Source organism: Typopeltis vanoorti, chromosome 4 (assembly GCF_054136105.1).
Source record: "Typopeltis vanoorti isolate ZY-2024b chromosome 4, IOZ_Tvanoo_1.0, whole genome shotgun sequence".
Taxonomy (NCBI): Eukaryota; Metazoa; Arthropoda; class Arachnida; order Uropygi; family Thelyphonidae; genus Typopeltis; species Typopeltis vanoorti.
The window spans coordinates 139,582,649-139,602,360 of NC_143552.1; the positions used below are offsets into that span (position 1 = coordinate 139,582,649).

The following is a 19,712-nucleotide window of genomic DNA, read 5'->3' on the forward strand; positions in this document are numbered from 1 at the left end:
AGAAAGAATTGCAACGTCTTTGGAGGCGCAAGATCAACACATCCAGTTTTTAATGCAGGAGTTGATTTGGTCATGTAGAAGGAGTTTGAGTGGGTGTTTTGGCTCGCTCTCAACGTTAAATTTATGCATAATTTATTATGAGAGAGGCAATCTATAACTAAAATTATAGATTACAAAGTAGGCAAACGGAGGTTTGTGATAAATTAAAAATTTTTGAGACTCGGGTGTCCTAGCAAATTTTTTCAACATAGTGTATGTATCTAATCTGGAATGCTGTCAAAGGGTTTGTTCATTACAATTAGCTGCCGCAAGAGCTTTGAAAATCTACTATTAATCTGCTAACTAGCCTGGATTATTTATGCCACAAGGCAGTCATAACAATCCCTTATTAAATCTTTCAGAAAAAAAAATGAAAAAATTATACTCAAGCTTCTAGCCTCAAGCGTGCTATACTCATTCAGCATACGATCTTCATATTTATGTGCAGCTAAATAGAGGATTTGTGTCTAAAATCGACAGTTAAACTAATTGTTGGTAAATAGAAAAACTTCCTGGATTAATGCAGAATGACAATTCGTTAGTAGGGGTATATGTAAGTTCGGTTCACTTAAACCTTGATATTCCAGGTCTACCTACTCACTTATGAAATCTCAATAAGGGTCAAAACCGGTCTGGATAGTGACCTCTCCTCATAATGTAAAACAGTAATACATCTCCTAGGAGCTTTGTTTTACATTATAAGAAAATATTATTAAGGATAGTGACGGAGCTTGCTCCGAGTTGCCCTAGTGTTGTACTACCCAAGTGAGGACTTACGCTTGGACTCGCCGATAGTTCTTCGGCATGGAACTCTTAGATTTCGATGGATTTCGATCTCCGAGTTTCGTACCCCGCCTGTAAAATAATACGGGATTTACTATCCCCCCTTAACTTAATTCAAGCGGACTATTTTGGTTTTTCAAGTACATAAGACATACTGAGTGCAAACGTAGAAACGCTTTGTGTTATTTAATTATACGATTAATTTCGGAAAAACTTAGGAAGAAGCAGTAAGAATAATTTCGCTTAAAAAAAAAAAAAAATTTAAAAATCAAAAAAAAAAAAATCAGTCGCTCGAAAAATGTCATGTTTGGTCTCTAGATCACGGTTGCAGAACTATGTAAAAATAAATAAAAATAGAAAATTGATAATAATATAAAAAATGCTTAAATAACACACGATATGAATGTATTATAGGTTTACATACATAAAAAACTGCATAAAAATCATTTGGGAGCGAAGTCAATTAGAATGCTATCAGTGGATTTCTCAAATGTGCCGTCTAGCCTTACCTCCCTCATCAGTAATCTATACTAAATAAGATTCAATTTGAGTAAAACATATTTTTTATGTAACTCATACCAATAAAAGGGTGTAAACCTACAGTACTGTACGAATGGTGCAGTTATTTTAATGCCACAAGACGAAACTTTAGAGAACTACAAACAAACCAAAATTTAGAAAACTACGGAGTTAAATCAAAATTGAACTCAATGTGATTATTAAGATATTTTGCCTTTATCAAATACATGCCATTATTTGGTAAATACAAACTATTTAACGAACGAGTCATAAATCGTTTGGTTTACAGCAAACAATGAAAAGAAGCGCCCTCTCACATAGATAACTGTAAAAAAATTTTGAGAAATTTTACAAATGAAATTGTAGCTGATTCACATAGCGCGTATTTTTATAATTTTTTGTTGTCATCTTATTAATGTATTGGTTGTATTCCCTCTTATTTACCATAAAATTATTCATATATTTTGATTCTTCTTTATTATGAAGCAAATATTGATGAAAGATTGTTTTATTACTTTACCTTTATCAAATATATGCCATTATTTGGAAATTCAAACCATTTAACGAACGAGTCATAAATCGTTTGGTTTTCAACACACAATGAAAAGAAGCGCCCTCTCACATGGATAACTGTAAAAAAAAAAAAATTAGAGAAATTCTTCATAGCTGATTCACAAAGAGCGGATTTTTATTGTTGTTATCCTATTAATGTAATGGTTGTTTCTAATAGGTTCCGCTGTCCACTATATGATTTGCTGGTTTATGAAGATTAGAATATAACACTGCGTGATCGATTCTCTAATTAAATGATTAGTAAATTAATAACCCTTAATTAATATGAAAATATTTAATCATAATTAATAATAATTACGTTCAATTAACCATAATAGTTGAAAGTTTGATTATTCGATGTGGGCAGTATTAATAAACTGTATCTACGTAACAATATAAAGAATAAAACCAAATGTGGATCATTTCAAACTCCATCTGTGAAATTAATACCACAAACGGGAATGCCTTTTGATTTATGACTTGTTGGTTCACCACTCTTCCGGTTTTATCCATTCTCAGGGATAATTTATAGACCAAGTAAACTCCTCCCCCTCCCTCATCCTCTCTCTCTTTTAAATATGATCCATACAATTCATTTTCTTACGAAATATTTTGATGGTATTCAAAAAAATAAAAAATAAATAAAAAATAAAATAAAAATAAAAATAAAAAAAAAAAATAATAATAATAAATTACAACAAAACAAAAATATTTGTTTAACTCTCCACACTACGATTTTAGTACTTCCCTAAATATCAGGAAATAAGTGAATTTTTTTTTTACGAATCTTACCCCCCGCCCCCTCTCATGACTCACCAAGAAACGTCTTTATTGATCTTTCGTCTATCACTTAGGCGATGAATACACAACCGATTCCATCGCTGTATACAGTGACAAACCCGATGCATTATCTCTTTAAGCGTATTAGTTGACCTACCGATTACTTTAGTCTCAAAGGGTTAAACGGTCGATAATCCGTGTCCTCTTATACTCGGTAACCTGAGGTGTCCTCAGAGGCCTGGTGCTAAGTGTACATGCATAAAACCCATTACCGAGTCTCGTTGGTGTCTCCGATACTGTTTGTTCGCTGTTATCTCAAGAAAATGGGACATTGTCGGAAACGAAGATGCCATACAAAAGAGAACATGTTTTTTTTTTGTTGTTGTTTTGTGTTTAGGAAGAAAAATATCATTCTGAAAGTGAAAAAGGAATTCAATTAATAAGGAAATAAATGATTATTAACGTATCCAGCAGAAAATTTATTTTTAACCTCACCCTTTTTTTTTTCTTGCAGCAAATCGAAGAACTGAATATCCAAATTGCTGTGTTACGTGACCTATTGATAAATGTGGGGAAGCCTCAAGACTCTGCGGAGATTCGGGACAAAATCAAGAATACTCGACGGAAATGTATAGAAACGTGCACCGCTGCCAGCACTCTTATTCTACCCGAAATCCGAAGGTAAAATTCATTACGCATGCTTAGTTTGGGTTATTATGAATATTAAGCGCCTGTTTTTTTTGATCAAACGATTCAATTTGAAATTGTAAAGCGCTTTAGTAGAAGATTAATCTTTGCTTTCATAAATAAACTGCTTTGTTAAAGGTACATCGGAAGATTTGTGTTCATATTATTATTCTAACAAGAAGGAATAAAAACATCTAGGAGTGAACCACCAATAGCCTTTAGAAATTCAAAAATTCAATTTTAACACACTTCTGAGAAAGAAATGAAATAATCGAATTGCGAACGGCATTAATTATAAAAGTTTTTCGCAAAAAAACCTTTTTGTCAACTTCACTTCTCTTAACGAAGCTCTCTTTAAGACTAATAAGTCCTTTCACAGAATGTCAGTCAACAAAAAAGGTTTCTTAAAATAAAATTACAGCTTTAGCTAGTGAAATGATTATTGAGTTTCTTTTGAACTTTTATATCTCATTAAAAAAATAATAATAAATATTGCATGTGCTTGCAGTTCAGATAAAACGAATGTTGAGATTTTTAGGCAGACGATAATGTTTGCGCATTTGGATTTGCGCAGAAATGAATATAAAATAACATTTCACGCTAAGCCTTGAAATTCTGGAAAAATTCAAAATAAAAATATATTTTAACAGTACAAGTTTTACCACTTTCGATATTTAATATAGATTATTCATATTTTCTATGATCTGTCCGTATTATTGTTCTATTTCGATAATGGACGCATATTTATAATTTCAGTAATTTATAAAATTATTTCCTTATTATACCGTTAATAATCTTGATAGGAATAAGAATTAATCATAAACTTATATGCAGTATATTAAAATAAGGAATATAAAAAAATAGTGTAATGAATTATTTCGTGATTTTTGAAATACAAAAGAATTTTTTAACAGGTTAATATCTATTTGAAATATATATATGTATAAAATTTATATATATAGAAAGTATCTAAATAAAATTACTTTATATTTTATTTTTTATCTAAAATAACTAAAATATTTAAATATCTTTTAAAACAATATTAATAAGTGATTAGTCATAATACACCATTTTTTATTACAAATGAAGAAAATATAATAAATGATATGTGGAAATAATGTTAAATTAAAATAAAATATAATTTTATATTTTGGCATATGACATATTGCGTTCAGATTGCATTATTCAATATTCAATGTTATTAAACCATTATTTTACAATATTATTAATTCATGATTACTCTTATCTTATCCTAATGAATGTCTACTTTCACAGTGATGTCGCAGAGGGTATCCCAGTTGACAGTCAGCAGTTAATAAATCTTGTATGTTGTACACAGCTTCTCTTAAGGGAATTGCACAAGTGTAAACAGTTAGTGGCAGCGCATGCAATGGATATGACAGAGTTCTATGGTGAGTGGAGATTTTTGATAAAAATTGGTTAAAATATTCAGCCCGTTTTTTTAATAAGACATTATTATGAATACACTGAATAAACATACTTCTAAATACCTAAGGAAAAGCTTGAATTTTTTTTAGCTACCTTAAATCAATATAATATTGCTAACAGTGTTTTGGTTTGCAATTTTCCTTCTTTCATCATTTTTAGCGGTCTTTCGTTCGAGCTTATGTTAGGCCTAGTTAAAACTTTACATCATCAATAAGGATTACGTAGCAAAATTTTATCTCTAGGAAACACTAAGTTTTTTTTAATTCATGAAGATTTAAAAAATGAGAGTTTATATAAATTTAAAAATGAATTATTCTTTTGCTTTTTCATATTTTGTAATTCAAAGATAATTAAAATAGTTAAGGGGGAAAAAATAAGAGTTCAAGATCATATTTCTCTTTTTCATTCATTAGGTGTTTCATTTTTCTTTCTTCATGCTCTCTCTCTCTCTCTCTCTCTCTATCTCTATTTATCTATCTATCTATCTGTCAGCCGTTTCAGCATATGACATGTAAATCCTCTTTTGATTGATGACTTCTAGGTTAGTGTCCAGGTAGATGGATCGATGAGTAATTTCGTCTTGCACACTAAATGCCATAATTTAGCCAGATTTTTTTTTTCAGGCATGATTCGCATATTAGCTAAGAAGGTGTTTGATAAATTGTGTTTTGGGACCGCTGTACTTCGTATTTAAGAAAAATAGATTTCAAACAACGCTTTGCTGTGTGTATATATAACCTGAGTTACAACCTTTCAGATTGTCATTGTGTTACGATCAAATATTGGCGTTCGCGAGATGCTATACGCATGCATACGCCCAACAATGAAGCCAACAAGAGAACAGCTTTGAATGCGCAGACTCCAACGTTTCAACGTTGAAATATATATACACTAACTTTAAATGATGTTTACAATTATTTTCTCTAAGTTAGGTTTTACTGGTTATTTCTTTTCTTTCTTTTTTTTTTTTTTTGTATGTGCACCTGAAGAAGACTGATACAAGATATATATATATATATATATATATATATATATATATATATATATATATATATATATATATATATATATATATATATATATATATATATATAAAGAATATACAGCGCTGAAAAATGTGAGGTAAAAAAATTACATAATTGATACATGTATTTAAACATAAAACATTGGTGAAAGCTCAGTAGATAGGCTCCAACTTTAAGATAGTTAATGTATAGTTTCTTGATAAATGGAAATAATGAAGTATTATTTAAAAAAATAATATTTTTAGATAACGGTAAGAGTGGAAGGAAGGCCGTTTTCCCTAAAATCGAATAAACAAAATTAAACTTACTTCGATAAGCTGTTCCCCAGCTCAATTGTTGATTGACACTTTGCTTATTCTCATCTTATAATGCGAATAAACCAGTGTTGTCAATGTTATTTATACGCCAGAAGTGCGTAGAATGTTGTATGCCATTATTAGGTAATTCTTAATGCATTTTGATTGCAGGTTTTTCCCTTAGTTTGGTTTTTGGTTATTCACTGAAATGAATATCTATTTGAACACTGCATCTAATAGCCAGAAAAAAAGGAACGAGATGGCCTTTAGGCTCTTGCAAACTAAGTGAACCATTTAAAATCAATAAAATGAATATCTAATACATATTTAGTAAAAAAAAATTACACAAGACTTACTTTTATCCGTGGAAAATTTTATTCGTTTTGTGGGAACTTATTTTATCCTTAGATTTCCCTTTTGGTTTCTTTAAAGTTATTAAAAAGTTCTCCAATTATAGATGGATCAAACCACAGAAAAGTAAGCTGGAATATGTAGGACCTAATAACAACCAACACGTATCAAAATTGCAACTGAAATGCTTTATTTCATACGTTCTAATTCTCCATTTATTATTTTTGTTTAAGTATATGTTTATATATATAAATTGTTAATAATGATAACAATTTTTTTAAAAAATATTTAGTTCTTCGTTTTTTTTTTAATGGCAACTCTGCGTCATTCTAAAGTATTATAAATATTGTTTCAAATAATGTTCATCGTTTTCTAGTTTTGCCATTAAAAAGACCAAAGCCAAAACATCCCAAATCTTAAAAAAAAATAATAATAATAAAATAAAATAAAAATATAATTCATTCCCAATTTTTGATGCAATGGAACCCATCGCTACACAAATTTCGAATTTTGTTTGGTTTCTCGTAAAAATATGAAAGTATAACTAAGCTTGACGCGTATTAACTGAGTTAACAGAACTTTCTGTTCATGAGTGATGCGTCCTATCCCGAAACAAGCCTTTCTTCATACTACTGAAAAACATTGATTCTTTCTTCAATCTGTTGGGTCTCTTACACGAGGCTCAAGAGATTGACGCTATAGTACAGGGCACCCATAAATTAACTTCCCTCTTTGGAGGTATCTGTAGCCTAAACCTAATACACGGAATGAGACCACATTTTATATTGAGACTTTCGAAGGCATGGGGAGATGAATTCCGCTAAAAAAAGATTTAGTACCAAAAGTCGCCGATAGGGGAATTTTTGGCGCTGGAGGAGCCGAAAGCACTCAAATATTTGCAGTAAACACAGGTAAAAATGATTATGCAAATTTTACTGTGCGTACGTAACAGCAGCGCACACCAATTCCACTTAAAAAGGTATTGGAAACGTTCAGGCAGTTATTCGAATGACTGACGAATTGTGCTCAATATGCGTCCTACCTTGCCTTAGCGTGCTTAACAAGTAAAGCACGCTGAGTAAAACAACTTAACAAGTAAAGTTGTTTTACCTTAAACAGTGCAATGCCGGCCCTTTGGGAATTTAGAAGGCTTCATAACTTGCGTACAGGTCCTATGTCAGCTGTAGCACTGAGAGCTATGATTAAGAAGTTTGAAGAAACTGGATCACTAGGAGTTAAACCTCGCAGAGGGTGGAAAGCAATTTGTTGTACACAAGAAAGGTCTGCACACTGAAAATCGTGTATGTGATCCAGGGGATGCTGATTCTGATGAATAAAACATTATTTCCTGTGAGTTCAATCACTACATTAATTTCTGTGTCTCTCGCAAGTTGTTTTAGTTTAATTATTATTATTCTTGTTATCATTCTAACGCGCCACATATCCAGCTGGAATGAGTGAAGCGGCTATCGCTTACACTCGAAATGTTATTTTATCTGCCTTTAATGTAATCATCCGCTTGTTTTCGGCTTCGCCAGCGCCAAAATTTCCCCTATCGGCGACTTTTGGTACTAAATCTTTTTTTTTTTTTTTTTTTTCGGAAATCATTTCCCCATGCCTTCAAAAGTCTCAATATAAAATTTGGTCTAAGTCCGTTTATTGGTTTTAACTACAGATGCCTCCAATGAGGGGAAAGTTATTTTATGGCCACCCTGTATAATAGTTCTATCACTAGTTTCGAAATCTGTTATACAATAAGTGTATTTATTATAACCGGAAAGCGTCTATATGCATTCTTATTCCTCTTTATATAAGTATAAATATTATTATTATTAATATTTGATTTCGTTATTTAGAGCACAAACCAGGAAAACCTGGGACATCTGGAATGGCTGTTTTGGATATGTTGGTTCTGTGGAGACCTTCTCGTGATTACCACCAGGAAGAGCTGACAAACATTGACAGGTACTAGGTGATTGAATTTTTTTTTCTAACTTGATAAAATGTAAAGAAAGGGTGGGGGAGTACGTTTTTTTTATTTATTTTTTGACGAACCACATTGTCAAGTGGCTGTGTGTGTGTCGTACTTGAACGTTACCATGTTTTAAAAAGGCAGAATCGTTTTTTTTTTTTTTTACGTTTTAAAGGCGTCGTTAACAACTTCCTTTCACGCTCGGCGATAGGAAAACTAACACAAATACGTATGAGCAAAACAAGTTTGCTTTAAAAGAGTTTAATCCGAAATTCTGAAAACAAACCATCACTTATACTATCTCAAACTTTTGATTCTTTTAATTATACTTGTATTAAGGGGGGGGGGATCATCCGAGGAACGGAAACACGTGATATGGTTCAGTTCCTCCAATGATACATCAAAGAAGTCGTAATGAATCAAAGTAGGATTATAATGAGATTGAAAAATTAAAAATAATAAAGCTTTTTATAAATTCGACTTAAAAAAAAACAACTAAAATTTATTTGTCTACGATGGTCATATTTTGTCCTGTTTTCAGTGTTTTTTTCTCCTTGTTCATCATTTGATGACATTTTATAGCAACTAAGTTTAACACTGACTTACTTTGTCTGCACTTCGCTCTTTCTGTTATCCAATATGAACTAGAGATAATCTTTGTCGTTCATAAACATTCCAGTTGTTGAAATCTTTCTAAACTAAACAAGAGCAGAGTTTAATTCTACTTAGTTCAGGTCCCAACATCGAAGTAAACGGGAAGTCAATATGGAGGAGAAAGACAGAGGTCGTTTAGATGAATGTATTTAAAGCTTGAGGCAGAAATGTTGATTTATATAAAGTTTGCTGGAAGGAGAACTTTGGGAAAATTGCAGGGGGGGGGAAGGAGAAACACAGACGGAGTGAGCTTCCTCCATTCCACAGAGGCGCTTTATAGTCCTCACGTACTTCGTAATTATCTCTCGCTTTCTCAAGAAGAATTTTCAGTGCCTTTACAGATCCCGAATGATTAACCTTCTTTCCTGGGGGTATTTTGATATTCACCATTCCAATAAGACACAACTTTACGGCTTCTGTAGAATCCCCACTGCACTGAGAAAATGTATTGTGCTCAATTACTTTGCAGTCGTAAAATTTGTCCGTGGTTCTAATACCAATAGTTCAGAGGGGCTCGCTCTGTTTTACGGTTGCAATCTGTCGTAGGACTCCCGTCTCTTTATATGAGCTCATTAAATTTCTATTTCTTGACAGTTGACTGGATTACACAGACTTTCTACTTCGTTTCCCACTTGTCGCACCGCTAAACTGATACGTCAGTGCCATGTAGACTTCTCCATGTATGAGATACTGATTGGAATTGTGTGTCATTGGAGACTTCTTACGTTTTGATACCCGGATTACCCTCTAATCGGTTAAACGTAGTAAACAGAGATGCGAATTTTGATTTGCTATGTAGGAAATATGAATCATACAGCTGCACTTATGTGTTGTGAGGATGGGAAAAGGGAGAATGATATCCACAAAACGCTAATTAGAAATATTTTTCAGATTACACTGCCAATCAGAAAAAAAAAACTTTTTTTTTATATACAATCATGAGTCAAAACATTAGGACCACCCAATCTGTTTCAAGCCAACCAACCAAACTGCACGGTAGACCAGAAATAGACCGGTGGTGACGACATTCTGGTATGGAGATTAATTCACATGAACATCAGTGAATTCTCTCATCCCCAAACATACTACTTTAACAACTAATTCTTATTTGCGGATTGTTTTGGACCAGGTATCGTCATACATCCTCCTCCTCCTCCTCCTCCTGATACGTATATTTGGCCTAGTGACCTGTTACGCTCGTATTAGGCATGGCCTATTACGATTTGAAACCGCTACCTCCACGAGAATAAGGTAGTTAGCCCTATATCTCCCGGTGTGTCTGATGGGGTACCATGTCTGTAGATGCGTGTGTTCATGGGGCCGGTTTGTCTGTTCTTGGGGGACAAAAAACCCGAGTTTCGACTGAAACAAAACCTTACCGGCTAACTCACCTTTAGTCGAAAGAGACCAGATAAAGGTTCCTCACGTCCTGGACGGGAATCGAATCCAAAGAGCTTCGTCTATACTGACTGAGCTACGGAGGCTCACATTGCCATACATAGTGACGGCCTAATGGATTTGGCCTCTTCTAGCAAGACTGTTTCACAAGCTTCCACTGAGCAAACACGGTTCGAAGAGTCATAAAATGCATCTGTATTAATCATATTGACTAAGCCTACGACAGTTTCGCACAGAGAAAGATCCTTTCTTTTGCCTCCTCATTTTTGTTTAGAGTATATTTTCCGAAATGTTCCTTTTGGAATATATGCACTGTTCCGTTATGGTAAATGCTCTGAAGTCACCCTTCTGGATGGTAGTTTTATCATATTCAACATACATAATATTGTACAATGAAGTTTTGTCATTCATATATTTAATGTACGAAGACCTATCAAAAAGCTGATGAACTGCGTTTTAAAAGCGAAAACAATAACATGGCCTTAAAGCGAAACGGTTATAGAATCACTATTACAACTTCTCAAATATCAAAGCCTCTCATTACCAACTTGGCTCCATTAATGAAATCGACTTTTAGGTGCGGCTTCAGTTTGAATCAAGTAGCAATCACCAGAATCGAATTCATAGGCGTAACGTTTTAATAAAGTACAAAATAGCAACTGATGAAAACCAATTTTTTCTCAAGTGTTATCAAATATTAAGACTGAAAGGGATACAAAAAAGTGTACTAACGTTTATTGGAAACCAAATAAAGCAGTCTCCAAACTTTTCGATAGGTCATCACAGTTTTATTCTGAATGATAATTTTTCTTTGAAAGATTTATTTCTATGAATTTCAGGGATCTTGAGTCAGTGGCGACAGTCCTAGGAGAAATGCAAGAGTTCATGCCACATGAAGGCAACGGTAAATATGGTCTTTTTACCTTTTTTTTTTTACTTTCATAAATATTTCTTATTGAAAAAAGTATTGGTGTTGCATGATTATAGGGTATCACGTTCTAGGAAGGTCCTTCATAGTTACATGAAATAAAATAAATCGAATCGAATCGTGAGAGCAAAGCAGTGTGTGTGTGTGTGTGTGTGTGTGTGTGTGTGTGTGTGTGTGTGTGTGTGTGTGTGTGTGTGTGTGTGTGTGTGTGTGTGTCATATTTTGCTTTCGATATAGATAGCTTTTCTTTTGAACATAAGTTATGTGTGATCATTTGTTTGCAAATGTTCCGTATTAAGTGTCACCATTGTTATTTTTACTATAGTTTCTCATTCCCGTTGTCATTTGTGGCAATTTTTTGTGCACGAGGACGTTTGTGATGACTAATTTTGCTTCTGGTTGTCACGCATTATGTGTAACCATTTTTATTTTTGAATGGTGCTCATTATATTATTTGTGACCGTTTTTATTTGTTGCTGTTTTCATTTTAATTTGAATTTCATTTCAGAAATAGTCACATGAATTAATATGCTGTCGTATATTAATTCATGCGACCATTTTTGTCTGTAACTGTTCGCATTATTATTTTGACCGTTTTGCGTGTGTGTTGTGAATTAAATTATTTGCGACCAATGATGTTTGTGACATTTGTTGCATGCAATATAGATTCACTTTTAAGGGGCTTAATGCCATCGAACTACTTCCGATCTATTTAAAAAAAGATAATTTTTAATATTGTAAAAAATCATACTTTTAAAACTAGCAATTTAAATTTGTTATTTCTTGATATAACAAGAAGTTCAGAGAATGTACAAATGCAATTTATAAATATAACTGATAATTTACTGTTTTTTGTGTAGAGGAGACTTAAGTGAGTTAATTGCAGTTATATTTCATATGTTGTAAGAAATTTCAACGGCTTTTAACCAATGATCAGTTCGTAATTCTTAAATAAGTTGAAACAGTTATATCACAAAAGGTGGTAAGAAAAAAAACATCTGATTTATTTTAAGGTTTTTGAAATGGGGGGGAGGGAGCTCATCAGTATCTGAAATCAGTGCCGAAACAATTACTGGCAACTCGATACCCACAAGGGGAACCAAATACTGCAAAAATCAAAATATTACTTATAGAAAATTTGCTATGAGTACTGATATCTATTTAGAGAATCAGCATGAAAAAAATTTCAGAAAAATACCTATTATTTTTATTTTACGCAGCGAAGTTTCTTAATGTGGTTGTTTTTTGAAGAAATCAATTACAATAATCGAAATTGTTTTAATATATTACAACAATTTCAATTGTTTTAATAATTTAATTAATTTAAATACATTTAAAAATATAAGATGTATTTCTTCCTTTGAGAATGCCAATAAATGTCATATAAAGAAGCTAGCTCAAAAGAAAAACATTCGAGGAGATAAGTCAGTCTAATGTTAATATAAAATGGCGCATGTCAAGGAGTCGACGATGGAATTTTTTTCACCTTTTATGCCAATGAAATGGGTTCGTTTCAGAAACAGAATGAGAATCTTCTTTGGAAAGACAAGACATCTTATTTTTCTATAGGATTATACTATGGTCCCTCTAGCTCAACGCTACCTTTATACTGTCTACTGTTCTTTTCCGGATCTGTTTGTAGACGGTAGACACTTCACCTGAGCAACGGATAGCTTCTGATTTCACCTTACTTCTTCTTTCCAGTTAAGTGGACTTGGCAAAAAACATCACATACCAAGCAACAAATCTTGCAGCAAGGCTCAGAAGGATGGCGTGAAATACATCTCGACTTCTTTAGCGATGAGAATATTTCATTTTTGTTCTCAACAGATGGAGCTTAATCTTCTGGTGAAACACTCAGTGCAGAATTGTAATCAGTTTTTTAAAGGATTAGCATGAAGTTATAAAACCAATAAAATTATATTATTATTTAAAAAATATATATGTTTTTCTAAATCTTAGACGATTTACCAATTGATTATTGCACATTGAATAGGTAATATAGAGTTTGAAGTTAAACAGCGAAGTAGATACACTTAGCATATTAATAAATATCACGCAAATCAACATTTAATCAAACACTTAACGTTGGTGAATTATTAATAAACATATTAATTAATATATCAGTCAAATCCTGATTTGCACGATGCAAAAAAAAAAAAAAAAAAAACGTCGACTTCCTCTGAAGCAAAGAAAACTACCGTACAAGACCGGTTAACTCAGCCTTAGTTGAAAAAGTTCTTGTAAAAAATTCTTCCCGTCTTGGACAGAAATGGAATTCAGATCGTTCCAAAAGTCCTCGTTGTTATTAATGGAGTGATGAAGATTGGGAAAAAAATTATTTTCTGAATAAGAAGCGCTAAATGAAGGTTTATGTTTATACTCTCATTAACGAATTTATAAGTAAAAGCAAGTTATTAATTGTATTTTAAAATAAACATTGTAAAAGGAAAATTAGTCAAATTTCATTCTGTCCCTAAACATCAAGACTTTAATTTGACAGCAATTATGTTGTGCCTGGTGAACGCAAAATAACGAACTCATTATAGATAGAGATTTTGTTCATTATAAATTACAAATGAAAAAGAAACACGCGACATAGTTTTGTAACAGAATCTCAAATTAAAATAAAAAAAACTAAATGTTTAAAGTATGCAGGAAATTATATCCGTCCGTCTTCATAATATGTATTAATTATTTTCACATTTTTTTTTAATTGAAGAGATGTATCTCATTATCTTGTTGCGGTTTTCATACACATTTTACCTATCCCCAAAAAAGTAAACATCTGTTTATGATAGATTTAAAATCTAGCCCACAGCATACTAAACTACCTTCCGTACTCAGATTACCTTGCTAACAGTAACTAGGATAAACCTCTGTTTTGTTCAGATGTTTGTTTCACTGCATAACATCGGATATATGCAGGGAAGCCAATTTACAAGACAAACCATCATAAAAGCGCTTCAAAATATAAACATGCAGCATAAAAATTCAATACTTATTTATTTGTAGAAGTGCTCTATGCAAAATTTAAACGATTAAAATCATAGAAATGTTTTAAATCATTTCAAAAGTCGTAAAATACAGATTAATATGACCAATCTAACAAAATGTACCCTTTCTAACTAGCTGAAGTTTAAACATCATTAAGATTACTAATGATGTTTAATATTTAATGAAAGTTCTGTTAAAAGCGAGTGAGAGCAAGGTTAAGATTCATTTAAAAGTTAAAGGCAATAATCCATTCCATTTCATGAAAACAAAATGCGAAAGGTCGCATCATCCGAACAGTTTTAATGAACAGATAAGATTCGTTTACCGTCGTGTTCTGGAATATTTACAAACTCCGCAGCGTATAGTTCGTTTTCGGAACTACGTATCATTATCCTCCTGTGAGAAATTAATTCCAAGTTCGAAGATTTTTACAGATAATAAACTTACAGAAAGTTTATTAGCTAATGTTGTAAACCGTATTAAATTTCAATCTTTTCCCATCACTATTTGGTAAGAAGATGTGGTTCCAATTTTCCGTCTTGGTAATAAAATACGGCGTCGTGATGTTAAGCTAATGGATGCGCCTTTTGCCGTTGAGTGCTGTGTAATGCGTGTCATCTATTAAGATTTCTTTTTGGCATTGATTAAATCGCTTTTACCACATTCTTTGCAGCAAAACGTGATGTTTGAAAGTTTACTTTTTCCCCACATGAATTTTTGCACGTCTATGAAGGTTTTCGTTTTATATCTAAAAAGTCATCCAAGGACAGCCATTTGGCGTAGATAAAGTACTTTAATGCATGCAATAGTTAAAAGTTTAGATGCATGCATGTCGACACACTAATGCATACAGACTCGCGGGCACACACACTCGCACATAACCACGTAAAATCCTAATGCGTGTTAACTTAATAGTTTTTATTGGCAATTTAGTACCTGTATGTGCATTGTTGCGTGCTTAATTAAATGATTAATTACGTTTCCTTGCACATTCAAAGCTAAGTTATCTTCCATACTTAGGCTACCTTGCTAACAGTAACTAGGATAAACTTCTGTTTTGTTCAGATGTTTGTTTCACTGTATAACATAAAATATTTGCAGGAAAGCAATATTTACAATACTTAACCATCATAAAAGCATTTCAAAATATAAATAAACATGCAGCATAAAAATTCAATACTGTTTTATTTATTTATTTATTTTGTCGATATAGTTCCAGGCGCCACTCTTGTCACAAACTTTGAATACACTATTATAGCTCATACCATTTTCGATCACAATACACCCACAGAAATGTCATTAATTATAATGCAATTCCTATTCCAACTGCAATACAAACCTATAATTTTTGTGGAGCTTTTCTTTTCGTTTCCTAGATATGTTTTATGCATTTTTTTATTTATTCTGTTTCGTCTTTTATTGTACCTACAAAAGAATTGCAATATAATAAGAGGCTATAAGTATCTCTATTTGCTACAGATAGCTTTCATCGAGAAGCGACTATTTATTTATTTATTTTGATCTTTGTCAACGAATGATTGCTAGGTACGTGTCTATAGTATAATAGTTGGTGTATATTTTTAGCGTTAGTTCTCAGATAATACTTACAATATAATATATATATATATATATATATATATATATATATATATATATATATATATATATATATATATATATATATATATATATATATATATATATATATATATATATAAAGGGGCTACGCTCCCCATGACGCATACGCTACCCAAATCCCCGTGTTCCGGACTGGTAGGCCGGTTCTCCTTGAATTCTGATGACTCGAATTTTGAAGACTCGACACCACTCAGGGTAGCCCTTAAGTTTCAATATATATATATATATATATATATATATATATATATATATATATATCTTATGTTAATACAACAAATCATATATATATATATATATGATTTGTTGTATTAACTCGAAATTGGGATATGTTCATATTTATATACTAACAATCAAAAGTCACAGGAGTTGAGATCAGGCGAACAAGGTGGCCATTCTGTGAGAAATGTACGCCTAATTACTTTGTGTTGTGTGAAGTGTTTTCGCAACATTCTCTGTACCGGCGAATGTTACACGAAATGTCCAATGTAAGGTGGTGCTCCATCCTGCATGGATATGGTGGAGTCGAGGCATCTTCGCTGCTACGGTTGCAGAACTACAGAGTTGCGCAGCATCTCTCGATACCTAACAGCAGAGACTGTACAGGTCGCTGGTCCTGTCGGGCGAAGTTCTTCGAAGAAGTACGGACCGATAATAAACGATGCAGGTGAAACCACACCACAATGTGACTTTCGGCGATGGAACACGTAAGGGTTATTCGCAGCCCAAATATGGCAACTGTGTCAGTTAACACTACCGTTCAGATAAAAACGTGCCTCGTCACTCCACAAGATCTTCCAGGGCCATGCATCAATCTACCTCCATTCGAGCTAAGAACGTCAGGACAAACTGTAGTCGAGTTTTCGCATCGCCATGAAGCAAAGCTTGAGTATGGGAGATCTTGTAGGGGGAAAACCGCAGGATTTTCCACACACTTAAGTATGGCATGTCCAGCTGCCTTGATATTGTCCGAGCATTGCTGGGCCTTCTGCGTATTCATTCCGTGTTCGTCTATGGCAAATGCAACTTCCTCAACTTGTTGAGAAATAATCCGTTTGCGCCCTCGTCCTAGCCTCACTGCTGAATACCCGCTATTTTCAAATCGTAAAATCATTTTTCTAAGATTTTGTTATTGTCATTGGACGTCTCCCAGCGATGGGAGAAAACGTCCAAACGCTGGAATTCGCAAAGCGCGGCATCATCGTTACCGCGTTGTTGATAGTAAAGTTTGACTTTCCGGTATGGTGAGCTCCATAGATCACACTTCATTGTGATCAGAATGACACAAAGGTCTTCTTTATATCCATCAACTCGTTAATAGAAAAAGTGAGATTAGGCAAATATCACGCGATTCTAGCGCCAAATGTCCGCTGGTGATAGAATTTTGTACTATTCTTTATCTTCTGGAAATCTTTTTGTAAATTTTTATCTTCTGAAATCAAAACCTATATTCTTAGAGTGTACTTGCACAAATTTGGTTGAATGTCGTCCAATACATTTTTTCTACAGGACTCTGAATACCTCCTGTTTAATTAAGGCTATCCTGTATATATGTAAATATATTCACAGATCTATATGAGAAGTCTCATGAATGCTGGATATAATACGCATGCATCTGAGCTACGGGTGTTTCTAAGCTTGTTTTATTCCTTTTCATGAGAAAACATCGAATTCTCAATTAGAAAAGAACACATAATTTCTTTTTTTTTATCTAAAGAAACATATTTAGATAAAAAAAGACACCGTATCTTTAAAGGAATTTAAACTCGTCTTTTTCTCCAATCAAGAAGCTAGCACATTTAGATAATGTCACTCATACGTTATAGCTTTGCTTAGCTAGATTTTTTATTAAAAAAAAATTATTATTTTTAAACCAATCAAAATAAGAAATAAATAAATTCATTTATTGTGTTTTTTCTTTCATTATTTGTAAGGATAAAACAGAAGTTTACATCAAAATGTTAGATCGCAAAATTCAAAAGCCAGTTAGTCTCTCTCTCTCTCTCTCTCTCTACACACACACACACGCACACACACACACACACACACACACACACACACACACACACACACACACACACACACACACACACACACACACACACACACACACACACACACGAGCAACTAACATGTTCCCTTCCGTTTCGTGATTTAAAACTATCATAACTAAAATTTACTGGAATCTGAAGGATCTTAGGGATAACGAATGCTGGAATCAAAACGCAACTCTTAAGAGCACTTCAATCATATGCATGAAGAAGATACTTTTGTATGCTTGCAGACTTGAACTATCTTCAAATTGAAATATGTCAATAAATTTAATTAACGAACTTATTTTTTGTCGAACTTTTACTTTCAGAGCGACCCAGTAATACATTGGGTGCTGTCGGAGAGAAACTTTAAATATGATTGCATCAGAGTGAACGAATATAAAACACAAAAGTTACTAGACGTCATCTGAGATGTGACCTCTTCATACGTTCATGACGAGCCGAAAACACAAATGGCTCGATTCATTTTTTCAAAAAAAAATGATCTTTTTCGTTCCTTGAATAAATGTAAATGTTTAGTGTATACGTGCAAAATAATTTTCAGCTACTATATATTTTATTTGATATCTAGTTAATTGGGTTTATTATGACAATCATTGTATAAGTTGGAGCTAGAAAAAAAAGTCAAACTAGCTTGGTTTTCTGCTCTGAATAATGAGCTAAAACCATTGCATAAAAGATATGCAAGGGAATGTGAATCCGCAATATTTAAGGTAACTAGTGGTACCACAAGGATCAGTCATTGGTCCACTATTATTCAATCTGTACATTAATGATATTGAGAAATAGTTTGACAGGCGACATACAGCTATTTTCTGATGATGCAAAGATAGATAGGGTAATCAGGAATACTGATGATACGCAGCACTTGCAGAATGATTTCAATAGGCTGGAATTGTTGGCATGGGAAAATGGATGTTACTTCAATATCAATAAATATAAAGTCATGTACTTTGGTGTGATTAAATGTCCAATGTCGTATTATATTGGTGGGATTGTGCTAGAAGAAATTTATCAGGCTAGGATCATGTGTTAATAGATAGCAAGTTGAAGTTCATGAGCCATGTAGCAAACATTGCAAATACAACTCGAAAGGTATTTGCAATGCTGAAACGAAGGTTCACATGTAAAGATAATGATGCTATTTTGCCTGTTTACAAAGGTCTTGATAAAGACCTCACTTGGACTATTGTGCACAGGTGTGGTATAAGAGTTTCCGTTGTGATTCTGATAGTGGAAAAAGTCCAAAGGAGAATGTTAAAATGATATAAGGATTGTGGAATACTGATTATGAAGACAGATTGAGAATTTGTAGACTGCAGACACTAGCAAACAGGAGAAAGAGGGATGATATGATTGAGACTTACAAACTTCTGAAAGGGTCATACAGGATTTCAGTTGATGGAATTTTTCATTTTATGGAGAGTGGAGAAAGGACAAGAGGGCACCCTTGGAAGCTGAGAATGAATGCGGCTAAGAAGGGGTGAGGGCTAGATTTTTCTCTCTTTGGGTGGTGCGTGATTAAAATGGATTGCCATTGGAGATTGTGTGTGAAAGCAGTATGAGTGAATCAAAGAATAAGTATGATAGCTG

At 33.1% G+C, this 19,712-nt stretch overlaps 1 protein-coding gene across 1 annotated transcript in view; it reads left to right on the forward strand.

The window, feature by feature from the left end:
• LOC150107716 (regulator of G protein signaling 7-binding protein-like) overlaps positions 1-19,712 on the forward strand; it is a 182,934-nt gene that overhangs the window by 155,055 nt on the left and 8,167 nt on the right. Inside the window, exons 2-5 of the mRNA XM_090392172.1 lie at positions 3,188-3,354; positions 4,636-4,772; positions 8,338-8,446; positions 11,345-11,409. Of these exons, the coding sequence (XP_090248298.1) occupies positions 3,188-3,354; positions 4,636-4,772; positions 8,338-8,446; positions 11,345-11,409 (478 nt within the window). The remainder of the gene's footprint in view (positions 1-3,187; positions 3,355-4,635; positions 4,773-8,337; positions 8,447-11,344; positions 11,410-19,712) is intronic.